Source organism: Rhinopithecus bieti, unplaced genomic scaffold (assembly GCF_001698545.2).
Source record: "Rhinopithecus bieti isolate Rb0 unplaced genomic scaffold, ASM169854v2 scaffold_13400, whole genome shotgun sequence".
Classification (NCBI taxonomy): domain Eukaryota; kingdom Metazoa; phylum Chordata; class Mammalia; order Primates; family Cercopithecidae; genus Rhinopithecus; species Rhinopithecus bieti.
In genome coordinates this window covers 1,422,733-1,448,537 of record NW_016807991.1, presented here as the reverse complement: position 1 = coordinate 1,448,537, position 25,805 = coordinate 1,422,733, and the positions used below count along the sequence as shown (strand labels likewise).

At 48.2% G+C, this 25,805-nt stretch overlaps 2 protein-coding genes across 11 annotated transcripts in view; one reads left to right on the top strand and one right to left on the bottom strand.

Moving 5' to 3' along the window:
• The first annotated feature begins 740 nt into the window (after positions 1 to 740).
• On the top strand, positions 741 to 12,078 carry CPSF4L (cleavage and polyadenylation specific factor 4 like). The gene is made up of 6 exons (XM_017884587.1): positions 741 to 2,827; positions 3,550 to 3,600; positions 6,458 to 6,610; positions 9,959 to 10,054; positions 11,584 to 11,677; positions 12,003 to 12,078. Exons 1-6 carry the CDS (start codon positions 2,659 to 2,661, stop codon positions 12,076 to 12,078), a joined length of 639 nt encoding a protein of 212 aa, XP_017740076.1. The 5' UTR covers positions 741 to 2,658.
• A 3,337-nt stretch (positions 12,079 to 15,415) lies between these two features.
• MTNAP1 (mitochondrial nucleoid associated protein 1) overlaps positions 15,416 to 25,805 on the bottom strand; it is an 18,433-nt gene continuing 8,043 nt past the window's right edge. For 3 of the 10 annotated variants that reach the window (XM_017884611.1, XM_017884610.1, XM_017884612.1), the window contains exons 4-6: positions 22,230 to 22,337; positions 21,571 to 21,678; positions 17,062 to 17,349 (exon numbers count right to left, since the gene is read on the bottom strand). In XM_017884611.1, the coding sequence (XP_017740100.1) occupies positions 17,249 to 17,349; positions 21,571 to 21,678; positions 22,230 to 22,337 (317 nt within the window). In that variant the 3' untranslated portion in view covers positions 17,062 to 17,248. Of the gene's footprint in view, positions 15,686 to 16,125; positions 17,350 to 18,828; positions 18,904 to 18,929; positions 19,388 to 21,570; positions 21,679 to 22,229; positions 22,338 to 25,805 lie in introns of those variants that run through there. The other 7 variants (XM_017884617.1, XM_017884616.1, XR_001887767.1 and 4 more) reach the window with 5 other exon arrangements.

Sequence of the window (25,805 nt, the reverse complement as noted above, 5' to 3'; positions counted from 1 at the left end):
TTGTTGCCCATGCTGGTCTTGCACTCCTGGGCTCAAGCTATCCTCCCACCTTGGCCTCTGAAAATGCTGGGATTACAAGTGTGAGCCACTGCACCTGGCCTGGACCTAGACTTTTTGGGTAGCCAGTTCGATTTACTGCAGAAAGTATTTTGAATAAGCAAAAACTATGAATGCAAGCCCCGTTGTCTGTGTGTCAAACTAATGATGACCCACTGGGAGAAGGGATTTCATCCATGTGACACCCACCACACACCTCTGCTGGCCAGGCACCTAGAGGTGGGATGGGAAGCCCTGGTGGAGGAGGAGAGAAGCTGGGGTGATGGAGGGAGGAGTCTTAGCCAAGAGTCTCCTTCATGTTCATCCCTCATCAATTAACTCTTGCAGGCCACCAGAGTAGCAGAAAGCTCTTTGGGCTGTATCTCCAGGGCTCTCATGATTTTAAAAAATCATCCCCAGGCTGGGCGCGGTGGCTCATTCCTGTAATCCCAGCACTTTGGGAGGATGAGGCAGGCAGATCACCTGAGGTCAGGAGTTCGAGACCAGCCTGGCCAATATGGTGAAACCCTGTCTCTACTAAAAGTACAAAAATTAGCTGGGTGTGGTGGTGTGGGCCTACAATCTCAGCTACTCAGGAGGCTGAGGCAGGAGAATTGCTTGAACTCAGGAGGCAGAGGTTGCAGTGAGCCAAGATCACACCATTGCACTCCAGCCTGGGCAACAGAACAAGAGTCCGTCTCAAAAAAAAAAAAAGAAAAAAATGCATCCTCTAAGCAGCCCCCATCCAGTCTTCCCCTGACCATCCCTCAGAGAGCCATGCACAGTTCTCAGAGCCCTGCAGTGGCTCTGCTACCTTCATGATCACTCCCCCAAAAAGCTGGCCCCAGCAGGCCTCCCAGAGTTGGGTCCCTTCTCAGCTCTTCAGCCTCATTGCCCCCATTCCCCCTCTTTACCCCCACTTCTGCCAAACCAAACCCTTGAGCGCTTCCTCAGTCTGCACATTGCTCCATGCCCTAGCCTTCATAGTGCTGGCCTTCTTCCAGAACATTCTCTCCCCAACATCATGACTCTCCGTTGAGAGTGCTCCCTGCCACCCCTTCCTGCCTTGCTGGGTCCCTTGTGCCTCCATCTCATTATTGTGTGAATGGCTAATGTCCCCTCCTTGACAGGGTCATCTCTGAGGGTAGGGATGTGACCCTAGTGCATAGATGCTCAGGGATGTTTAGGGAGGAAAATCATCAAGAGACCCAGATTTGAACCCCATCTGTATCACCTCCCAAACCACGTGCCCTTGGCCTCCCTGGGCTTTGATGCCCTCATCAGTCCTGCATGCGCTGCCAGGCTACTGTGAGCCTTTAATGAGCCTGTGTTGACAGATGAATGCATTCTTGGGACGACTAATCAACACACACAACTAAGGCCAAGAGAACCAGGGTTTCTACCCCGGGGACCCCCTCAGCCCCACCCTCTAGCAGCCCTGGAGCTGGGTCCCTCTGCCTCTCCCAGGATGCAGTCAGAGGCTTGAGCTTCTGGAAACTCTTGGATCTTGTCCCTGCTCCTCCCAGTCCTGCCTCGGCTCCAGGCGTCTATCTCTCCAGCTATTTTATTTTCTGATCTGGAGTTCAAAAGAACAGATCTACGAGTGACAGCCATGGGGAACAACAGCCAGCAGGCTCGTTCGTGTTGGCCCAGATGAGAGCCTGCAGGCTGCCTACCTCTCCCTGCTGGGTCTGGGCACCCAGAAAGGAGGGCATTTGGGTTCTGGTTCTACGGGCATCGAAGGCCAGTGTGACCGAGAACAGCAGCTCTAGTTAGAAGCAAGGCCAGTTTGGGGCCAGAGCAGGGGGAGGGGGGAGCCTAGTCTAATTAGAGCCCTAACATGCTCCTTTGAAAGCATTTTCAGATGCCCCCAGCCCTGCAGGCAGGGGTGGTGTAATAATAATAAAACAACATTTGCATAGAGATTTCATTTATAAAGCACTTTCTCAGGGGTGGGGTGGCACTGGGTGGCCCTGTGGAATCCTGGCTGGGAGGCCGCCCTGGCCTTGGGTCGGTTCCGCCCTCCAGCCAAGCTGGCGATTGTGTGCGAGGTAAACAAAGCGCCATTCATCCAACTGTTTCCGATTCCTCTGCTCTTCATTCCTTTTTCCCTGTCTCCCGTGAAGAGCTCACTCTGGGTTTGTCACTCAGGCCAGAAAAGGGGTGTCAGGTGTCCCAGAGGGAGACCCCTTCCTTGATGGGAAGAAGCAGGGAGGTGGGACGGCTCCCTCCCTCTGCACATCCCCACCACCCCCAGCTCTGGCAGAATAACAGCCTTGCTGCGGTTGGTTTGTGCAACTCTTTGTTAACCTGTGGCTGTGTCTTCATGGACAAAGTATGAGCCCAGGTTTGGTAATGTCTGCGTGCACGCCACGTTTGTGTTTGGTAACATGCAGAGATAAGCAGTTTGTGGGGCTCTTCGAATCCCTCCCTACCCGAGTGGGCCTTGTGTACACAGTGTGGGGGCGAGGGGCCCTGGGGTGTCTGCCCCTGCACTGGGTGGGCGGGGTGAGGCAGCTGGGCCCCACTCTTATACAGCCCAGGCTGGAGACTCGCCTGCAGTCACCTGGCCTCTGGCACCCTGGGGTGAGGCATTGGGCGCTGGCCCCTTAAGGGCCTCTGATGAGCTATATCGGGCCCACCTGCCTGGGTTCTGGCAGCTTCCGCAGCCCCAGCCAGAGATGGAAGATGCAAGAGGTCATTGCGGGGCTGGAGCGGTTCACCTTCGCCTTCGAGGAGGATGTCGAGATGCAGAAGGGCGCTGGGCTCCTGCCTTTCCCGGGCATGGACAGTGAGTGAGGAAGGGGCCGCTAGCCCTCCCCTACCTTCCCTTTTTGTTTTGATGTGGAGTCTCGCTCTGTCGCCCAGGCTGGAGTGCAGTGGCGCCATCTTGGCTCACTGCAAGCTCCACCTCTGGGTTCACTCCATTCTCCTGCCTCAGCCTCCCGAGTAGCTGGGACTACAGGCGCCCGCCACCACACCTGGCTAATTTTTGTATTTTTACCACAGACGGGGTTTCACCGTGTTAGCCAGGATGGTCTCTATCTCCTGGCCTCGTGATCCACCCGCCTTGGCCTCCCAAAGTGCTGGGATTACAGGCGTGAGCCACCACACCTGGCCTCCCTCCCCCTACCTTCTCTACAGGCCTCTCTGCTCAACTCCCTGATGCAACGGCCCCTTCTCTGTTTCTCTCTTCTGTGGCTTTGGGGCAACTCATTTTCCACACTGAGAGAGGCACAGAGAGACGATGAATTGAGAGAAGCCACACTGGCCTCCCGAGCTCCTGGGCCAGCCTTGAGCACCTCGAGCTCCTCTGTTTCAGAGTTGGGGGGTTAAGGGTTGAGGTCTGCTGGCTGGCTCTGAAGGTTAACCTCTACAGGGCCCAGATATGAGGGCCCACAGGCCAGAGCCTAGGGGAAGTCTAGGTGGGACATGCCGATAGGAGGTGGAGGCTCCTGGGACAGCTGCAGCCTCTGGGGAAGCTACCTTCTCCGTTCCGTTTTCTTCTTCCAGAGTCGGCCTCAGCTGTGTGCAACTTCTTCGCTAAAGGGCTCTGTGAGAAAGGTGAGTTACTGGGCAGGCCTGGGCCCCGAACTGGGTGAGTGTAGGGTCTGTCTGAGCTACACTCAGCAGGGGCTCTGCCTGGCCTGGGACAGGGTGTCAAATTTGCACCTGGGAAGGGAAAATTGGGATGGAGCAGAATTTTATTTTTATTTTATTTATTTTTAGATAGAGTCTCGCTCTGTCGCCCAGGCTGGAGTGCAGTGGTGTGATCTCGACTCACTGCAACTTCCGCCTCCCGGGTTCAAGCGATTCCCCTGCCTCAGCCTCCTGAGTAGCTGGAACTACAGGCGCCCACCACCAGGCCTGGCTAATTTTTGTATTTTTAGTAGAGATGGGGTTTTGCCATGTTGGCCAGACTGGTCTCAAACTCCTGACCTCAGGTGATCTACCTGCCTGGGCCTCCCAAAGTGCTGGGATTACAGGCATGAGCCACCATGCCCGGCCATGGAGCACAATTTTAGACTTACAGGTAGACAAAGGATAAGTGGGTGGATCCACCGAGCAGCCTGCTGCTCCCCTAAGATTTCCCCACCTCAGCAGCAGTCTTCGTAGTTTGCAGTTCGCGTCAGGGTAATCAGGCTGCCTGGAAAGGGGTTTTTCTTTCTTTCTGCCTTGCTGGGATGGGCGTGTGTCTGAGCTTTGGCCTGTGCATTCCCAAGAGCCTCCAGCTTCTTGATGTTTTTCTTGTTTTCTTCCTAGCTAGACTGGAGGCATCCTTCTTCCCCAGTCCCATGCTCTGACTCAGTTTGGAAACTGGTCAATTGTCTCATCCATTCCCTGTGCTCTGAGGTAGCACTAGCCACCGTCTTTTAAATGCTATCAAAAAGCATCCTCCACTTCTTTCCTGCCCTGACTTTGGGTCAATACCCTCTTCCTAGGCCCCTCTCCCCAAATGCAGCCATTCTGGGAAGGCCTGACTCAAATACAAGAGTTTTCAACTTTTCTTCTGGCTCTTGGCTCACGTAGAGGCTCTTCCCACAGAAATACACAACTGCCCAAAATAAAAAACACACACACAAAAACTGGCTTCCAATTTTAGGGTTTCCCAGTCTTGCTTGCCTATACATTTGGGTTAAGAAATCTCCCTGGTGTGAGAGTTTAGGACATGCTTTCTGATCCAAATGACTCTGTCCCTGGAAGCTGGGGGGGCTGGAGGGGACCGGGCAAGGAGGACCTGGGACCATGGTTGCCCACCTGCCTTGTTTGTCTTGGAGCCACCCCTGGACCATGCAGGGAGAAGGGAAATGAGATTACTGGTCACCCAAGGGCTTGTGCACCCAGGACCCTGCAGGCTCAAATGTGGGCTGAGTGGTGTCTCCTCAGCTCAGCCCATCCAGTCCCTAGAGCAGCGGTTCCTAGCAATACTCTTTTGCAAAGAAAGAAAGCTATTGTGGTGGAAGGTCAGAACCAAGCAAGCCAATGGCCAGCAATGGAGGGTAGGGGTTATTTAAAAAGAGCACCTTGGCCAGGAGAGTTGGCTCACACTTGTAATCCCAGCACTTTGAGATGCAGAGGCTGGAGGATTGCTCAAGACCAGCCTGGGCAACATAGCGAGACCCCATCTCTACAAAACATTTAAAAAAATGTTTTTTAAAAAGGAAAAATGGAAATAACACCTCCCCTACACCCCAAATTATGTCAGAGAACTGGCCAGGCATGAGGCTGGACCTGCTTAGAAACTCGGGAACTGCTAGCCTGGGACATGGCAAAGCCCTGTCTCTACAAAAAATAAAAAAAATTAGCTCAGTGTGGTGGTGCATGCCTGTAGTTCCAGCTACTCGGGAGGCTGAGATGGGAGAACTGCCTGAGTCTAGGAGTTTGAGGCTACAGTGAGCCATGACTGTGCCATTGCACTCTGGCCTGGGCAACAGAGTAAGATCCTGTCTCAAAAAGAATGAATGAATGAATGAATGAATGAATGAATGAATGAATGAATATAAAGAGAAAGAAATTTAGGAACTGGGTGTCCTTCCTGCTAATAGCAATGCAGACTTGAGTGATGATGATAAAACAGTTAAATGTAACATTTCCATGGAATATTCCTTATAAATCATTACAAAGTTGGCTCTTCTGTCACCCTGTTAGGTCTCTGGAATCGGGAAGCATAACATTTGGTGTTTTTAAAGATGGGAATTCAACGTGCCCTAACTGAGCACTTACTATGTGCCAGGGGCTGGGTTGGGTGTGGGGATTCCGGGCTGGAAAGCCTGGCCCTGCTCCCTGGCGGGATAAGAGGGGCTGTTAGGCACTGTGGGAATGAAAAGGAGGCAGCTGTTCTGAGCCCAGGTGCTTCCCTGGGGAAGGGCATGACACGCCAGGCAGACGGGAAGGATGGGCAAAGGTGTGGTAGTGGGAACAGCTGTGCATTAAGAAGTGCTTGCCCTGGCCAGGCACAGTGGCTTATGCCTATAATCCCAGCACTTTGGGAGGCTGAGGCAGATGGATCACCTGAGATCAGGAGTTTGAGACCAGCCCAGCCAACATGGTGAAACCCTGTCTCTACTAAAAATTAAAAAAAAATAGCCAGGTGTGGTGGTGGGCACCTGTAATCCTAGCTACTTGGGAGGCTGAGGCAGGAGGATCACTTGAACCCGGGAGGTGGAGGTTGCAGTGAGCTGAGACCACGCCATTGTACTCTAGCATGGGCAACAGAGCAAGACTCTGTCTCAAAAAGAAGAGCTTGCCCTTCATGCTGCCTCGGCCCCCAGTTCTTGCCCCTACAGGGTCCAGGTGAAGGGATAAGGGGAGAGTCGCTGGGGACTGAGTCGGGTACCCTGCTGGGGAATCCCCTGGAGGGCTGAGCCGGGCCCAGACTGTGGATGAGAGGCCTCCCAGCCAGGTGCTCTGGCATCTCCAGGGAAACTCTGCCCCTTCCGACACGACCGAAGGGAGAAGATGGTGGTGTGTAAGCACTGGCTCCGGGGGCTGTGCAAGAAGGGTGACCACTGCAAGTTCCTACACCAGTATGACATCACCAGGATGCCTGAGTGCTACTTCTACTCCAAGTTTGGTAAGGCCTCTTCCTGGCTCGGCGCCTCACCGTGGAGGGTGGCAGTGTGGGCTGTGAAATGGGAAGAAGGTTTCTAGAGGAGGGGGCATGCAGAGGAGGCTGAACATGTCCCTGGAGGCCAGAGAGACCTGTCTGAGCCTCGGGTGCCTGTTCTCCAAACCCCTAGACAAGCAGAAGTGTACCCTGAAGTCCCTGCCCTTTACTGCCCCCAGGATCAAGGTGCATACCAGTTACCCCCAAAAGGGAAGAGGGGATTGTTGCTCTCCCCAGTCCTGGTTCATCACACACCCAGCCTGATATTTGGAAATGTCTCAAATGAGCCATCTCTCAGGCCCTGGCTAGAACTTCCTGAACATCAGGCCTTCAGAGCCACATTCACGATGCCTGCTGTACCCTCAAAGCCCCTGTGCCACTGTCTGCTCTTCCAATGGTCCTGCTGTTTTAACTCTTACTTTAGAAGAAACTTTGCATTGTTTCCATGAATGGAGAACTAGCATCACTTGTTGGAAATCAAAGGTAACTGTAAACATAAATCCATGAGGTTCAGAAGTCTAGCACCTAAAATCATCTTGTGTGGTCAAGCCTCAACCAGCATCTTGCCTCCCTCTGGCTTCAAGGCATCCTTTGTCCTTTTTATTTATATATATTTTTTGAGACAGAGTCTCACTCTGTCCCCCAGGCTACAGTGCAGTGGCTTGATCTTGGCTCACTGCAAACTCCACCTCCCAGGTTCAAGCGATTCTCCTGCCTCAGCCTCCTGAGTAGCTGGGACTACAGGTACCCACCACCACCAGGCCCGGCTAATTTTTGTATTTTTAGTAGAGACTGGGTTTTGCCATGTTGACCAGGCTGGTCTTGAACTCCTGACCTCAGGTGATTCACCTGCCTCAGCCTTCCAAAGTGCTGGGATTATCTGCGTGAGCCACCGCACCCGGCCTCCCTTGTCCTTTTAATCAAGGGACTGTTTATGGGACAGCTGCAGCCACTTTCCCACTTATTTAAGAAAGATTTGTGAATGTGCTTCAGGTTTCACCCTTCACAATACAGTTCTACGGCTCAGAGCTTTTCGGAGCTGGAAGGAGCCTTACGGATTATCTACTCCAGTGGTTTTCGAACTGGATTCCATAAAGGGTGACCTGCAAGGAGAGAGCTGGCAGAATCCCCTAGATGCCCCTGACTCAGGAGGCTTGGCTTCCAAATGTGGCTGGAGCCAGCTTCAGGGCCTCCCAAGTGGCTGCTCCTCGTTAGTGCCAATGGGAGGGTCCTGGGTACCTGAGGAGGAGGCAAAGCATCACCTAGGCCAGTCAGAGCCCCTCCCAGGCTAATATTCCATTTCCTGCCTGCTCCTGGGAGGCGAAGGCATGGCAGTTCCTGAGAGCTGCCCCCAGGTCTCCCCTGAAAGGACAATGTTTATCCAAGCTCCCTTTGGTCACTGCCTAACATTCTGTGACTTTAGTAATAAAATGCCACCTACTTAGTTATTCCTTCAATAACCCTGATCAGGTGCTCCTGGGCATGGATACAGGAACAGGACCAGGTCCCCCTCGGCCCCCAGATAACTCCAATTAGTAGGGGACAGACTTGTAAGCCCATGATTACAAGATATAATCTACGGTTCTTACAGTAAATGAATGCATATGGCTTTCGAATATCAAAGTGATGATCACTGTAATTGGTGGTGTTGGGGAGGTGTGGGAGTGGGAAAGAGTCACTGGAAGCGCCCTCTGTCTGAGGTCTTCAGCCCAGTACCCCCGTCTCTGAAAGGAGGACTGAAGGCTGAGGTGCTGCTGCCACCTGCTGGCCAGGCCAGGAATGCAGAGACGTGCGCCCAGCAGAACGGCAACCAGTGTAGATGACTTCTTGTTATCTCCATCCATCAAATGCCGGCTAGCATCACCTAGTGGGTGATGTCACTTTGATTCATTAGAAAGCCCAAGCGCAGAGTCAGCATTCTGCCCAGTGCTGTACACTGACAATGAGCAAATGAACCCTTCATGAATGTGAGGAAGCTGAATGAAATGGATGTGGCCTTTTCCTATCTCTGAGCCCTGGCATTCTCTGTGAAATGAGAGGGCTGGGAAAGAATGGTGGTTTTAAACTCTTAGGAATTGGGGGTATTCTCTTTTTTTTTTTCTCTGAGACAGAGAAAATTAAGAGCCCTCTTAATTTCTCTTAGGAAGAGAGCTCTGAAGGAAGCATGGGGGAAGATTCATCCCACTTTCGCTTCATTCAAGTTGAGAACTCATGAATCTTTCCAACTTCATCCTCCTTATCTACAACACAGTGCTTTTCAGGGCTGAAGGAGCGTCATTGCATGTATTCCACTGATTTTCAAATTGCTCCAAGAAGATCTATTTTATACACTAGGCCTCTACAGAGCAAGGTTTTGCTTGAAGGAAAGTACCCCTAAGCCAGGAACAGTGGCTCATGCCTGTAATCCTAGCACTTTGGGAGGCCGAGGTGGTGATCCTGAGGTCACCTGACGTCAGGAATTTGAGACCAGACTGGCCAACATGGTAAAACCCCGTCTCTATTAAAAATATAAAAATTAGCCAGGTGTGGTGGTGCACACCTGTATTCCCAGCTATTCGGGAGGCTGAGTTGGGAGAATCGCTTGAACCCGGGAGGCAGAGGTTGCAGTGAGCCAAGATCGCACCATTGCACTCCAGCCTGGGCGACAGAGTAAAACCCTATCTCAAAATAATAAAATAATAATAATAATAATAATAGCACCTGGGTAGCCCGGGCCCGCTGAGCTGGCTCATTGTAGGAAATAAACTAAACCTGAGACTTGGTCTAATCCATAGAGCGATGATGACGCAGGCTTAGTATAACTGCAGGTACCCACTCTGCAGAGTGTTTCTTTTCATACCTGTGCCAACTTCAGCAGGGCTCTGCTTTTCTTTGCATTTCCACCAAGGGGAACAGCTTCCCTAGGCTCTGCAGGCAGCATGGGTTTTGTAGTAGAGATGAAGAGGGGGCTTCAGTTACAGCGACATAGAAATATCTCCACTTAATGTCGCAGGTCTTCTTGGCTCTCCTTGTTCCTGCTAGCCTCCAACTGCCTTCAGTTCCAATGCCTCCTTTTCCATTTGGGGTCCTGCCCCCACTCTTACTCTTCCAGAGGCATATATTCCGACCATGCCCTGCTTAACAAGTAAGACTGGGATGCACCCTCTTTAGACTGTAGAAGGGATTAGACATACTTGTCGTCTTCAAAAAGCTGGTGACTCCCAGAATAAAAGCCAGTGTCTTCTGTGTATGTGAGGGGCAAGGTCAATCTGGTTTGGGGACACAGAAGTGACCACAAAGAGAAACTGCTTCTACAAAGAGTGCTGGGATTTTCAGGTGACTGCAGCAACAAGGAGTGTCCCTTCCTCCATGTGAAGCCAGCTTTCAAGTCCCAGGACTGTCCTTGGTATGACCAAGGTTTCTGCAAGGACGGTGAGGCCTTGGAAGCCAGGGAGCCCTAGGGGTTGTGGGGATCAGGGTGGGGGCTTTCAGCAGGGGAGGGGCCATTTACCTGATGAGGCTGTGCCTTGTTGAAACCCCAACAGAAGCTGGCCGCGGTGGCTCAAGCCTGTAATCCCAGCACTTTGGGAGGCCGAGACGGGTGGATCACAAGGTCAGGAGATCGAGACTATCCTGGCTAACATGGTGAAACCCCGTCTCTACTAAAAAATAACAAAAAACTAGCCGGGCGAGGTGGCGGGTGCCTGTAGTCCCAGCTACTCGGGAGGCTGAGGCAGGAGAATGGTGTAAACCCGGGAGGCAGGGCTTGCGGTGAGCTGAGATCCGGCCACTGCACTCCAGCCCGGGCGACAGAGCAAGACTCCATCTCAAAAAAAAAACACACACACACACACACACACAAAAACCCCAACAGAAGGCCTTTCTGTAGTTCTCCAGCTCTGCTCTGACACACAAAACACAGCCTGGTGTGGGGCCGTAACAGGCTTCTTGGGGCAGACTGACTTGGGTTCAAATCCTACCTTCAGCATGTATCAGCTGCATGCCCTTCTCCAAGTTACGGAACCACAGGAAGCTCTTGACAACAGGGTGAGGCCCACAGGAGATGCTTAGTTCATGTGCTCTCTCTTCTGCATTCCACTTACCCACCTGGGGGATCCTGAGTATTACTTAAGCATGTCCTACCTTTCCCATTGCTGTCAGCCAAATGTAAGAGGCAGCTACCCCCAGCAGGGTTCCCATGCACTAAGCAACAGGGTTTCTCCCTCTCCTGTGTCTTCAGATAGGTTTTTCTTACTGAGTTCTTAGTGCTGTTGGTTTTAGGGATCTGGGTGGGGGTGAGGGCTGCTGAGATCAGTAGGATTGTGGGTTTAGCTTTTTCTTTTCTTTCACCCAGACTGGAGTGCAGTGGTGCGATCTTGGCTCATTGCAACCTCTGCCTCCCAGGTTCAAGCAATTCTCCTGCCTCAGCCTCCCAAATAGCTGGGATTACAGGTGTGCGTCACCATGCCCAGCTAATTTTTGTATTTTTAGTAGAGACAGAGTCTCGCCATGTTGCCCAGGCTGGTCTCAAACTCCTGGGCTGAAGTGATCCACCCACCTTGGCCTCCCAAAGTGCTGGGATTACAGGTGTGAGCCACCCCGCCCAGGCAGGTCAGCTTTTTCTCAGCTATACGTCCCATACCTAAACAAGTAACAGGCAGCAAAGTATGGTTCATATCCATGCAAGTCCTCCAGGACACAGCATGTCAGTGACACTTCCGACTCTATATCAGGACTTGCCAGCTGACACCTGCCCCAGCACATTCCAAGGATCCCTTTCCCCACCCGTCTCATGGCTAGAAGTGGGTACTTTAGGGTGGTATGGAAAGGATGGGAAGATTTATCCACCCGTATTAAGTGAAGCCCCGATGACCATCCACACCCTTCCCAGGGAGCTTTTTCATGTGTTTTCCCCTCTTGCTGAAATGGATCCTTCTCATCACTTTCTCTTTGCCCAGCAGGTCCTCTGTGTAAATACCGCCATGTCCCCAGAATAATGTGTCTCAACTATTTAGTTGGCTTCTGCCCCGAGGGACCCAAGTGCCGATTTTCTCAGTAAGTATGATCCTTCAGCTATCAACTCCCACCAGAGTGCTGGGCCTGGCCTTCCAGTTCTAGATCTTTCCATACCTTTGCTGGTCCATGGTGGAAAATGAAGCATCTGGCAAGCATCTGCCCCAGTATTTTCCTGGCACCAATGCCTGACCCTGGTGATCTCAGAACTCGAACCCATCCTCTTAATGTGTAATGCTGGGGATGGGTGTCGATCTTTTCACAAACTGTTCTAGGAATAAGAGTAGAGACACTTAACGCCCATTTCTCCCCAGTCCTCCGTAATTCTCCCTCACGCCCTGGCTAAGGGAGGGCACCTTCCCTACAGGGTTCTGAAATACGAACTCTGCAGCAGGCTGGCGCAGAGCATGTTAATGAGCAGAAGATGGGAGGGCGAGAGCTGAGCTGTAATCGTCTCTCTGCACTTTCCTTAGTCCCAAGATGAATCTTTTATTCAACCCGAGTTACACGAAGGTGAGTGCAGGCAGGCATGTGCCATCGTGCCTCATCCCTCTATTCCCACTCCTTTCTGCTCCCCAGGGAAGCTCACCCAGCAGCACTGCATGGTTCCCAGCAAACCCTCACTCTCCTTTGAAAGGCAGTCATCATGCATGCGGGGCGCATATGTGTGGTTGTTCCTCCCAGACTCCTCTCCAACCTCTAGGATCTCTGCTGTGGGTAGGGTAGGACCTCTCTGTTGAGCAGCCCGAGGCTTTCCTTCTGCTAACTGGGTAGCATGCGTGGTTTTTGGAATCAGGGCTGGCCCTGATTGAGAACTGGGCCCAGTCCCTATGGAGAGATACACACTCTCAATAGACACCAAGTGTTGATGAATGCCTATGTCAGGGGTTGGCAAACTACAGCCTGTGGGCCAAGTGCAGCCTGCTGCCTGTCTTTGTACAGGTGAAGCGCTAAGAATGGTTTGTAAAAAGTGGGAGGAAAATCAAAATATTTTGTGACATGTGAAATTAATTCCAGTGCTCATAAAGGGTTTTGTTGGAACAGAGCCATGGCTGTTCCGGTGCTTACAATGGCAGAGTCCAGTGGCTGCAACGGAAACCCAGTGGCCTGCAGAGTATAAAATATGTACTGTTTGGTGTTCTATAGAAAAAGCTTACTGACCCCTGGTCTAGGTGACTGAATGTTGGACACCTGTTTAAGTATCACAGAGGCCAGACAGCGTCAACACTGGGGCAGCTACTGACAGCTACTGGGGACTCCGAGCACTGGACGCTGGGTGGGTGATGGTCTGGGAGGAAGGCAGTCCCTGCTGGTTCTGAGTGGACATTGAAAGAAGGTGGGAGGCGATCTGTGGGACTGTGGGGAATTTACAAGTCCATTTACTATGAAAGCCTAACTTTCATTGAAAGGTATGCTTTGGGCACTTAAAAGTATAACTGAAGGCATCTTGAACCTTGGTTTCACCCTAAACGCATGGCCAGCGCCCCGGCCCTCTGTGAAGTTGTAGCATCTGCACAGACGGACTATCTGCAGTAGGTGTTTCCTCACGACTTCACTTTATCTGCAGCTTGTCAACCGGCCCCAGGATTCAGCACCTCCTATTTCTGCTGTGAAGGTTGGAAGCCCCCATCCCCAACAGAGTGCCTGCTCTCCTGCCTGGGGATCAGGGGTCAAGGGCAGGACCTGTGCCACAGGGTGGGCAAAGGAACTCAAAGGGCTGGGCTAGTGCTGGGCTGAGAGCTGGGAGGGCAAGGAATGATCAGGGAGCTGGAGAATGACTCCTTTTCTGCACCAGATGGGAGCGTGAATTAGGAGAGAATGAGAGGATACTGTAAACCATTCTGTTGGCTTCTCCTGCTGGACAAGACTGTTCCTTCAAAAGGAACAGTCATTTCCCGCTTTGTTGCCTACTACTCTTCAGTTACTTGTACATAACATCCTTGAGATTCTTTTTTGGCAGGAGGGCAGAGTATGGTTAAGGAAGGGAATGTAGCACCTGGTTCCTTTTTCTGCTATCTTCTGGTTTATCAGGAAGAAAAAAAAAATCATGTTTGATCACACCTTCATTCTGATAGCTTCTAAACTGTCCTGAGCTTTGCAGTCTCCATTCTGCAAGAGAATAGTTTTATCGGGATGACAGGTAGGAGAGGCAGAACCCTTGACTTTCTTGTACAGTTGCTTTTATGTGCCTTGCAATATCTAGAGCCTTGTTCTCTGGGATTGTAATGCTGGGCTTGAATGCCTGAAATAAGCTTCACTAAGAAGCAGAATCCATCCAATTCCTCACAAAGGTGGCTAACCATCTCCTATGGTTCCCTAGACATCTTTAGAAATCTGAATTTACAAAGTCATGCCATTCACTTTTTCTGTTTTTGTGTCAAAGACCAGGCCATTATGCCAGTAAGTCTCAACTGGTAGGAGTTATTAAAAACTAACCCACGGTCAGGAGAAGATGCTCAATGGGATTCTGTTTTCCAAGTTCCACAGTGAGCCTGCTGTCATCCTAAGCAGGGTATGAGTGAGGTGCAAAAGTAGCCTGTGGCATGCAGGTTTCTTTCTTTTGATCCTGTAAGTGAACGAGCTACTAAAAATACAACACGATTGGAGGCAGATTGGCAGGAATGAGTTATCCATAAAACGGGAGCAAAATGTACATAAAAACCAAAAGTTCAAGTCTATGGGAAATCCACGATCATTATACTTTGCTCAGCTCCTACCAACAGTTCCGGGTTGCACGTGGCAATTCCTCTGCATGTGGCCTCAGCTGCTGCTATCAACTGGCAATTAACTCAAATGGTTTTCTTTAGCATGACAGCTGCTTCCCTTTATGGCTTATTTAAATCTAAGAATATATTCTGTGCCTTATGTGTGGAGTATTATGGAGTAGATGCTACAAAATAGGCTTATCCTGGGGAGGTAAGGTAGTGACATGTAACATTCAACAGTGTCACTATCTTTTAATGCCATAATGAAAGGCCGATACCAAGGCAACTTAATCCACTGGGAAAGGAGAGGTAGCAGCTGTGCTGAGCCTTTCGGAGAAATGGAGAAGTGCAATGTGATGTGTCAGGAAGAACTGGACCCCCACCTTGGTAAAGAGACAGGTGCCTGGCGTGCCTGGAGCTGGAGTCCCCAGTTAGGGCAGTCTGAAAGAATGGAGCCCAGGAGTCAGGTTTTGGGGGGTTGAATGCCAGTTCAAACCAATGGGGCTGCTATGTGATGAGCAGCACAGAGCTACGGAGGCACATCACTCTACCTCAAGCCCGTTTTCTTTTTGGAAAATGAGCAGGACAGCACCTATGTCACAGGACTGTTTGAATCCAAAAGGAGAAAACACATGCAAAAACCTTGCATGGCACTCGGCACAAGGCAAGCCCCAGATGCTGGCTGGATCTGCGTGTGGATTGTAGTAGGGCCTCTCTTCCTCCGTTCAAGGTTGGAATTTGTATATAGTATGATGGCACATACTACAGGCTTTAGAACAGCTGCTGTCAATGAGTTCCTACCATCACAGATGTTGCTGGAGTTAACACACATAAGACTTCTAATCTCACCAAATGTCTACAAAGTAGGAATAAGTATCCCCAAATTACAGTACAAAGGAGGCTCCAGTAAACTGGATAACTTACCCAGGGACACACCCACCCATTTCACAGGTGAGGCTCTAGAAGAGGCAAATGATCAGCTCAGGGGAGTATTTTTTATATTTCACAAATATTTTTATCATGAAGAGTGGCGGTAGTAGTATGTAGATTCCCCATAAAGCATAAAAGAGTCTGCTGATAATAAAATGATTTTATTTTTAACAGCTAAAATAAATTTTAATGTGCATTAGAAAAACTACACGTTCCCAAGTAAACTCAGTCTTTCAGATATTATTATTCAGGATTAAACGAGACTGCCCTGAGGTTAATCCACTTATACAGACCACGTGTGAGTTACAGCCGGGGTGTTCAAGCATGCCCGTGAGTATTTCCAACTTTTAGTAGCAGAATCTTCTAATACATCCTCTCAAGCATGGGGAGTAGCCTGGGTGTCACCATGCCTCTTCTGCGGGATGGATGGGAAGGTGAATATGGATTATGTGTACGGATTCTCATGCTCCATTTGTATACACCTTGCAGGAAGATTCGGGAATTCAAGCTGCTGCCTGGAAGCAAGATCTAAGCATTGCTTCTTACCTAGTGGGGCTCTCACCAATGCCACAGACAGGGCAGAACACGACTTTTACCCCCTCTCCTTCTGGAGCATGATTTTATTTTATTTTATTTACTTTGTTTTTGAGACAGAGTCTGGCTCTGTTGCCCAGGCTGGAGTGCAGTGGCATGATCTTAGTTCAGAAACTTCCGCCTCCTGGGTTTAGGCGATTCTCCTGCCTCAGCCTCCCGAGTAGCTTGGATTACAGGCACCTGCCACCATAGCTGGCCAATTTTTGTATTTTTAGTAGAGACAGGGTTTCATCATATTGGCCAGGCTGGTCTTGAACTCCTGACCTCAAGTCATCCGCCCACCTCGGCCTCCCAAAGTGCTGGAATTTACAGGCATGAGCCACCACGCCCAGCCTGGAGCATGATTTTAAGAGATAAAACTTATAAGGCTGTTTAAAATGGTAAATCATGTTACAGCGTTTTTCCTTGGCTCTGTGAAGAGATGAGTAGTTACTCCATCTCACACCTGAAGCGTGGATTTGTCTGCTATTTGTTCTGAAGAGTCTTGTCTTTCTGAATGAAGCTTTTAATCTGGCGACCACATACATGATTGGAACTGGCTGTGCAAATGAACTTATAGCAATTTTACATATATGAGCGAAACATGTATCCTCACAAGTTTACATCAGTATTGCACCCTGGAGCTGTGAGGTGTGCTTCCTGATCATGCTGAGTTTGTTTAGATCTAAATCTCAGAAAATAATCAATTAGCTATCAGTTTAACTCAACAATGCTCTTAAACTATTCTGAACATTAAGAAGAGATTCTTGAAGGACTTGATGAAACATCTTCACTTATTTTTCCAACCTAGATGGCAGCAATGACCAGATAAGGAAGCCGTTCCTTCCATTACTCTGTAGACATTTGCAAGTAATTCCAGAGTGTGGAGACTTTCCAATGGCTTCTTTAAAGTTACCCACGCTACTTTATTTGTGGATTCTCAGTACCTAATTCAAAGAAGTCAGCGGAGAGTTTTTTTTTGTTTCCTACTGTATGTGAGTTACAATTCTTAGTACTTAACAATGTCAACCAAAAAAGCCGTCTTCTTATTAATACAGGATCTCACCTTTGCCTTAAACTTGGCAATACAAGGCAGATCTCCTTTTAGGACTGATGGATCATTAAATAGTTCTATTCTCATTTAGGAACTTATTTTCAGGGATATAAAATATTTACTGTAACTAAGTTAAACTTTTTCATTATGTTTTAGCATTCTGATTATGACAAGTGACACTACTTCATTTATAGCAGTGATACAAACGTTCCTGATAACCTTGAGGGGTGACAAGCTATCCCTTTATGCTACCACAACACTTACGTGTTACGGGGCAATTCAGTGGGCAACACAGGGCATGAAGGCACTACAGACAAGTCACGACAGGCTTCTCCTACTTAAATGTGCTTCCTAATCCAAACATGTTTTAGAGCGGCAATCCCCAGTCGTCTTCGCCACACCACCACATGGAGGTACTGTTCTCTTCCAGGGCAGGGGTCGGCACAATTTTTCTGTAAAGGCCAGATAGTAAATATTTTCAGCTTTTCAGGGCATATGGTTTCTGTCGCAACTACTCGACTTTGCTGTTGTCGTGTGAAACAGCCATGGACAGCACCTAACCAAATGAGCAGGGTTTGTTTTTGTACATTTTGACTACGTACAAAAACGAGGCAGTGGGCGGCTTTGGTCCGTGGGTCATGGTGGTCTGCTGCCCCTGCTCGAAGGAACTGGGGGACTGGGAAAGAGGATATTATTGAAGGTCATTCTCATCTACCTTCTCACCTCAAGAGTTCCTGGTCTTGAGTAAGCACGCATGGGGAGGTGTTGAGAGAATCATTAAGCATCTCTCCTAAAGAGCACTCACAGAGAATGGGCACAAAGCTCTTTCAGCAGGGAAGATTGTTCTGGGTTCCAATGAAGTTCTTAGTGATATTAAACTAAAATAACTGAATGTAGAACTCTTTCCCTCAACCACAACTTTTTTCCTTACAGAGAATTCTAAGATGCAGGAATATATTGCCGAATACCTTAACTATGAGAATTTGTTGCATAATTAAATTACTCCCATTAGGGATGGAAAGGAGCAGGGGACTGGGAATAGAAAAGGTAGGTAAAAAGTAGCCCCAGCATTCCAGCTTTGAGAAGAGAGAGAAACAACGTACAAGTCAACATATGCTAGCTGTGGCTTTCCTGTAGGTTTTTTGGGATTTTTGAGATAAGGTTTCACTTCCATTACCCAGGCTGGAATGCAGTGGCACAATCTCAGCTCACTGCAGCCTCTGCCTCCTGGGCCCAAGGGATTCTCTCCCCTCAGCCTCCTGAGCAGCTGGGACTACAGGCGTGTGCCACTGAGCTCCGCGACTTTTTACGTTCTTCTGTAGAGATGGGTTTCACCACGTTGCACAGGCTGATCCTGAACTCTTGACCTCATGATCCACCCGCCTTGGCCTCCCAAAGTGCTGGGACTATAGGCATGAGCCACCACACCCGGCATTCCTGTAGTTTTAAAACAGCTGGGACATAAGAGGAACTGACCTCATGTATTGTGGGATGAGGATACCACAAGCAAAGCTGAGGCAGAGGGGTGTATGCGTGTGATATACAACTAACCCTCTATGTTAGAAAGGAGGTTGGGGAAACACTTATCCATTGATGCTGCCTAAATTTCCTCAAAGCTTTTTCTACCTGTAAGTATCCAAGTTACTCTCTATGGGCCAAAGCGGAAGTCAAAAAATCAGACACTGAATAGTTTGATGAGATGAAGAAACACAGAAAACCCACCAGCCAAAAACAACCCTAACAAATTGAGAGGAATTTCGCAGTAATATACAGAAACTCTTGAGAAAGGGATGGGGTGGGATTCTGAAAAGTTTCCAGGAAGAGATGATAAGTTAGCCACCTGGTCACTATTATACTCAAGATGTTATAGTTAGTGTGCTATTTTAAAAATCATCTTAAAAATATTTGTAAGGTTTTTTGCGGAGGCTTACCTGCAACTCGAATGCCCATCCTTAGCTCCTGTGTTTCTCGCACCTATCAAGATCTGGTCAAAGGCCCCAGAGAACCTAAGGGGAAGGGCCTGATGTGGGCTTATTTTCTGCCAATTCAGATACTTTCCTGTATCAACATATAGGTAGTAGTCTGGTATCTCATATAGATGACTGGTAATGAGATGCTAGGTTTTTACTGAGAAATAACGTCTTAATTTTAATGATGAACTTTGTCATCTTCACATCTGCTTGAATTATAACTTTATGATTAAACAAAACTAGTTTTTCTCTAATTCTCAGTTGCTCTTGACAGCAAGCTAAGAACATCCAGACAGAACCAGATCTGTCTACATTAATAATACATTTACTTCCTATATCATTATTTTAGATTCCAATAATTTTATTCTTTATTTTTTTTTCACTCCCTCTCCCTGTCCCACATATTACACATTTTTAAATTGTTAAGTATGTATTGCAGTCGTCTCCACCGTATGCTCTTTGCTGTTCCAGAATTTTAAGTGATGTCCAGGTCAACACCACTTACGCCAGCGCTGCAGCTCTTTGGATAAACAGAGACAAATGTAAGGATCCAAGAGGCCACTTCCAATGACTGTTGCTATCTCTTGCCTCTACAGATCATTCTGTTATATTTTTGTTTTATAAAAGTTTAGAAATAGAGTATTAAGCACAATGAGTTTGTTTCACTTTCTTCAGTCTCTGTTCACTAATGTCAGGTATCAAACAATCCCTTTCAGACTGGTAAAACTTTAAGAAAAAGCCCTTTTCTCTGTGGGAGAAATGACTCTTGGTTTTGGGCCTCTCCATTTATGTAGGATGATCAGAAAGGCACTCCTTTTCCTCACCCATGGCCAGGTGTCTGATACAAGAGATGGCGGCGAGGCCATTCCAGCCAGCATGCAGGAGTGTGCTGCTGCCCTGTTCCTTCCTGCTGTCGGACCTACCTGCTACTTGCTAGGCACTGATTTCATCAAACAAATCCCAATTAGCATCAAATTGTGATTTTTTAAAAAAGAAGTCTAGTGTGTGAATTATGTTGGCCTTCAGAGTTCATCGTTATCTTGTACTTTTATACCTGAAGTTTTCATCTGAGAGTGGGCTTTTTTTTTTGTACAAAAATACTGGTGGTTTTGTTTTGTTTTGTTTTTTGAGATGCAGTTTCGCTGGTCGCCCAGGCTGGAGTGCAGTGGCGCAATCTCAGCTAACTGCAACCTCTGCCTCCTGGGTTCTAGCAATTCTCCTGCCTCAGCCTCCCAAGTAGCTGGGACTACAGGCGCCCACCATCATGCCCAGCTAATTTTTGTATTTTTAGTAGAGACAGGGTTTCACCACGTTGGGCAAGCTGGTCTTGAACTCATGACCCCAGGTGATCTGCTGGCCTCGGCCTCCCAAAGTGCTGGGATTACAGGCATGAGCCACTGCACCCGGCCCAAAAATATTGGTTTTTGATTATAGAAAACCAGCACAAAATTTAATTATACAAAATACTGGTATTTTGATACCCATCATGTCTTTTAACTATAAGGATATATTTTATAATACAATACTTTAAAAATGAAGAAAGATATATTGAATTAAGGGAAATGAAAGTAAGGTATTTTCCTTCTGGTTAAGAATTAGTGCAAGCTGAAACTTGGAGAATGGTGCTTTGGTTTTCAAGTGTTCAAAGTAGATTAACTAAGATAGCAATAAGACTTAGACACATTGGTAAGTGACAGCTGTATTCTATTCCTCCTCCTTTCTTTTGTGGTATAAAGGTGTTTGGTTTCAATGCCAAAAAGGTGTTCTTAAGCACTGAGGAAAAGCACCTTCCACTGGAGCAAGGAAACAGTTCTTAGGTACCTGACCTTTTGGCAGGGAAGGAAAAAAAGCTAGAAAGGCTGAGTGCAGTGGCTCATGTCTGTAATCCCAGCACTCTGGGAGGCAGAGACAGGTGGATCACCAGGGGTTAGGAGTTCAAGACCAGCCTGGCCAATATGGTGAAAACCCTGTCTCTACTAAAAATACAAAAAGTTAGCCGGGCATGGCGATGTACACCTGTAGTCCCAGCTACTTGGGAGGCTGAGGCAAAAGAATCACTTGAACCCAGGAGGCGGAGGTTGCAGTGAGCCAAGATTGTGCCACTGCACTCTAGCCTGGGTAACAGAGCAAGACTCCGTCTCAAAAAAAAAAAAAAGACAACATGAAATGGAGGACAAGGACAATTATGTAAATTCTAGTCAAATCTTATACAGGCCATTACAACCAAGCCTCTAATAAAACCCCGGAGCCCGTCAGGCGCAGTGGCTTACGCCTGTAATCTCAGCACTTTAGGAGGCCGAGGTGGGCAGATCACCTGAGGTCGGGAGTTTGAGACCAGCCTGACCAACATGGAGAAACCCCATCTCTACTAAAAATACAAAATTAGCTGGGTATGGTGGCGCATGCCTGTAATTCCAGCTACTCGAGAGGCTGAGGCAGGAGAATCACTTGAACCCAGGAGGTGGAGGTTGCGGTGAGCCGAGATCATGCCATTGTACTCCAGCCTGGGCAACGAGCAAAACTGCATCTCTAAAAAAATAAAAAACCCCAGAAACCCCAGGCAATAGCTCATTCAGCAGGGCATGTCAGATACTGTAAAGCTGTAAAAAAAAAAGACAAAAAAAAGCAATTCAGAGAATCCCTTCAAAGTCCACATAATGGGATGGGACCTGTTATTTAGGCTAAAAATATAGAAAGGCTTACTCAGACGTCTGAAACTCCAGCTACAACACAGGACGAAGTATCCTGTGAAGAGCATCGTGATGCCACCGACTCCACTCTTCCTTATGGTGGTGTTGCACCTGATCCAGCCTGTTCAAAAGGAAATACAGCTTGTTACAGTGACTGAAATGAGGGCCAGAATCCAGGATCCGCGGGTCATTCAAGTTTTCCCAGTTAGCTTGAGTGATGGAACTGTAATTCAGAGATTTACACGCACGTATTTTAAACACATAAAGGCTAACTACCATCAAATAACCTTAACTTGACTAGATTCAAAATTAGTTACTCTTGTTTTGGGTGCCTGGTTAAAATCTTGAGTGGGAGGAGGCTAATACAACTGGTTAACTTGAGGTTTAGAGTCTTTCTGGCTTTGGGAGGAGGCAAAATCAATGTGGGCAAAGGAAAGTTGGGGGTAGGTATTAAAAAATACAAGCTGTTGAATAAATGGTAGTTATTAGCTTTGGTGCTTTCAATTATGTCAAACTCCAAAATGAAAACAGACAAGTGGAAAACTAGGAAGACAACAGACATTTTAACATTTTTTCCTTCTCCTCTTTAGCCTTGCTATAACAGCCTAAAGAGAAACTTTTCCAAATGCCCGGAACCAGCAACAGAACGCAACAGTCAAACTCCAGCCTCACCTTTTTGTACAGCTCCCAAGAGCCTCATTAGAGAGAAGTTGGAGGTTGTAAGTCCGGTGGGGGGTTCCAAACTCCTTATATGAGTTGAGCTTCTTTCCAACAAAGAAACTATGGTTCCAAACAGAAGTCACTGTCATTGTTTACCGAAACGTACCCCCTTCCCCAATATCCAGTGCCGAAGGATCCAGGGCTAAGCCTCAGGAAAAGCATATTCTAAACAGGTGAAGTAAAGATTTCTGCATTGAACTGCAGCTAAGTGTTGAAAGTCAAATCAATTACAGGTTGAAAAAACGTTTTTCAAAAGGCTAAGGGACCCCTGCAAATCAGGACCTCTACTTGTTTTGGTCTGCTGAGTACCCTGGCCAGGTGATTGATGTGCATGTGCTTCATTGAAGTGAGTCTTTTTTTTTTTTTTTTTGAGACGGAGTTCTCGCTCTGTCACCCGACTGGCAGTGCAGTGGCCGATCTCAGCTCCACTGCAAGCTCCCCTCCCGCAGGTTTACGCCATTTTTCTCCTGCCTCAGGCCTCCCGATTTAGCTGGGACTACAGGGCGCCAACCACCCGCCCGGTAGCTTTTTGTATTTTTTAGTAGAGCGGTTTCACCGTGTTAGCCAGGATGGTCTCGAACTCCATGATCCTCGTGAAAAATTGCCCGGCTCGCCCTCCAAAGTGCTGGGATTACAGGTGGGATTACAGGCTTGGGTTACAGGCTTGAGCCACCAGCCCGGCTCCGAAGTGAGAGTCTTTTTTTTTTTTTTGAGACGGGGACTTGCTCTGCCCCCCAGGCCGGGGAGCAGTGGCCAGATCTCAGCTCACTGCAAGCTCCGCCTCCCGGGTTCAGGCCCTTCTCCTGCCTCAGCCTCCCTGTGAGCTGGGACTGCAGGCGCCCGCCGGGTCGCCCGGCTAGTTTTTTGTATTTTAGTAGAGACGGGGTTTCACCATGTTAGCCAGGATGGTCTTGATCTCCTGACCTCGTGATCCGCCCGTCTCGGCCTCCCAAAGTGCTGGGATTACAGGCTTGAGCCACCGCGCCCGGCCCGAAGTGAGTCTTAACAACATCTTTTTGTTTGTTTTTGAGACAGAGTCTCGCTCTGTCACCCAGGCTGGAGTGCAGTGGCATGATCTCAGCTCACTGCAACCTCCACCTCCTGAGTTCAAGTGATTCTCCTGCCTCAGCCTCCTGAGCACTGGGATTACAGGCACACGCCATCACGCCAGGCTAATTTTTGTTATTTTTAGTAGACATGGGGTTTCGCCACGTTGGCCAGGCTGGTCTTGAACTCCCGACCTCATGTGATCTGCCTGCCCCAGCCTCGCAAAGTGCTGGGATTACAGGCATGAACCACTACACCTGGCCTCTTTTACATCTTCTATCATCTGCTAAACATGTCAGCGAAAAGCATGACTTTCTCCTATTATGACTGTGACTTGTCCATAGTCAACATGCCTGTTCTATTACCCTATTGCTATTATTGGCCAGGAAACATTTCCTATTTACGTTCAGTACATGAATAACTTAAGCAGAACCAAAAAAGAGGGCTTATGCAGGCCGGGTGCAGTGGCTCACACCTGTAATCCTAGTATTTCGGGAAGCCGAAGCAGGCGGATCACGAGGTCACGAGATCGAGACCATTCTGGCTAACACCGTAAAACCCCATCTCTACTAAAAAATAGAAAAAATTAGTCGGGCGTGGTGGCGGGCGCCTGTCGTCCCAGCTACTCAGGAGGCTGAGGCAGGAGAACGGTGTGAACCTGGGAGGCAGAGCTTGCAGTGAGCCGAGATCATGCCACTGCACTCCAGCCTGGGCAACAGAGCAAGACTCCATCACAAAAAAAAAAAAAGAGGGCTTATACTCCTTAATCACATTTCTCCTGCACCTGGTTTTCTCCATGTTTTATGACAGGTAATCTCTACTACTGATGGTTCTCTGGTCTTGGTTTGGTTCATCAGGATAAAGAATAAATTAAACACTGATAACAGGTTTAGCAGGTGTGGTAAAAATTGCTGTGGATGTAAAAATATCCAAATGATCATTAAAGAGCAATGAAAAGAATCATGCTGTCTTCGAAGAAATTGCACAGAAGATAATTCTCTTGCAAGGTAAAGGTTAGTCTCTTAAAAAAACCCCATTCATCTTGGAAAAATTTTGAGGAAAATGGTGCAAAGAGACAACTTCCTGAAAATTGCGACCATGCAGCAGTGTCAGGACCATGTGGTTCCCTGGCCTTGCCCTGCTTTCTCCAGTCAGGTGAGCCTACTGGCCTGACCTGCAGTTAATTCAGTAACTGTTAGCTCACCGGCCCTGCCTTTAAGTATCAAAGGAATGAGCTGGCTTCCTGAGAAGGGCAAGTGACCTATCAAAGGTCTTGCCTGAGTGAGAAAAGGTATAGTCCATTCTCTTATATAAAGATTTCAATAAAACTCTAATTTGCAGTCACTGGAGACAGCCATTGCCCGGTGAAATTACAAAGCTTTTTGAGGAGCCAATGGCACCACCTTTTAATCCCTATAGATTGATGTGGCCTTGAAGTCCTTGGCCAGTGGAGGGATCAGGGCTTGACCTGATCCTAGGGTCTCTCTCCTCTGGTACCTTCTATTCGTTTGGTGGTAATCAAAGTCTGAACATTGATCCTGGATCCGACTTCAATAGTTTTTCAATTCATAATGGAAGTAGAGGCCCTATGATGATTACAGCTTATTTACCGTCTGATATAGAAGTACCAAACTAAGCACAGCATTTATTAGTTACAGACTATAAGCAATAAAAGGGATTAAAATAGTTTCTCACCACTGTTTGGAAGGAACTTGTTACTGAAGAAAAAATTCTATTTTCCCTTCTATATCCTATCTCACAACGTTGGTAATTTAATGTTTCAAGTTACTATACCTTATTACTGTGTTCTTGGGACCTAACAGCGAAATGTATTAACAACATATCAAACAAGGTATTGACTTCTCTCTGTGGTCTTTAAACTCTACTTGAGGTTTACTGTTTGGGATAGTTAGTAATTAATACCTCCAGGTTCACCTGACTCTTCTACCTGTGGTCTTTAAGCTCTACTTCAGGTTCACTGTTTGGGATAGTTACTAGAGTCAGACGAACCTGGATTTGAATCCTGATTTTGTCACTTACTGCATGAACATGGGCAAGTCACTTAAGATGTCTGAAGCTCAGGCCAGGCGCGGTGGCTCATGCCTGTAATCCCAGCACTCTGGGAAGCTGAGGTGGGCAGATTACCTGAGGTCAGGAGTTCGAGACCAGGCTGGCCAACATGGTGAAACCCCGTCTCTACTAAAAAATACAAAAAAAAAAAAAAAAAAAAATTTAGCTGGGCGTGGTGACAGGCGCCTGTAATCCCAGCTATTCGGGAGGCTGAGGCAGGAGAACTGCTTGAACCTGGGAGACGGAGGTTGCAGTGAGCCATGATCGCACCATTGCACTCCAGCCTGGGAGACAGAGCAAGACTCCGTCTCAAAAAAAAAAAAAAAAAAAAAAAAGATGGCTGAAAAGGAACAGCTCCAGTCTCCAACTCCCAGCGCGAGCGACACAGAAAACCGGTGATTTCTGCATTTT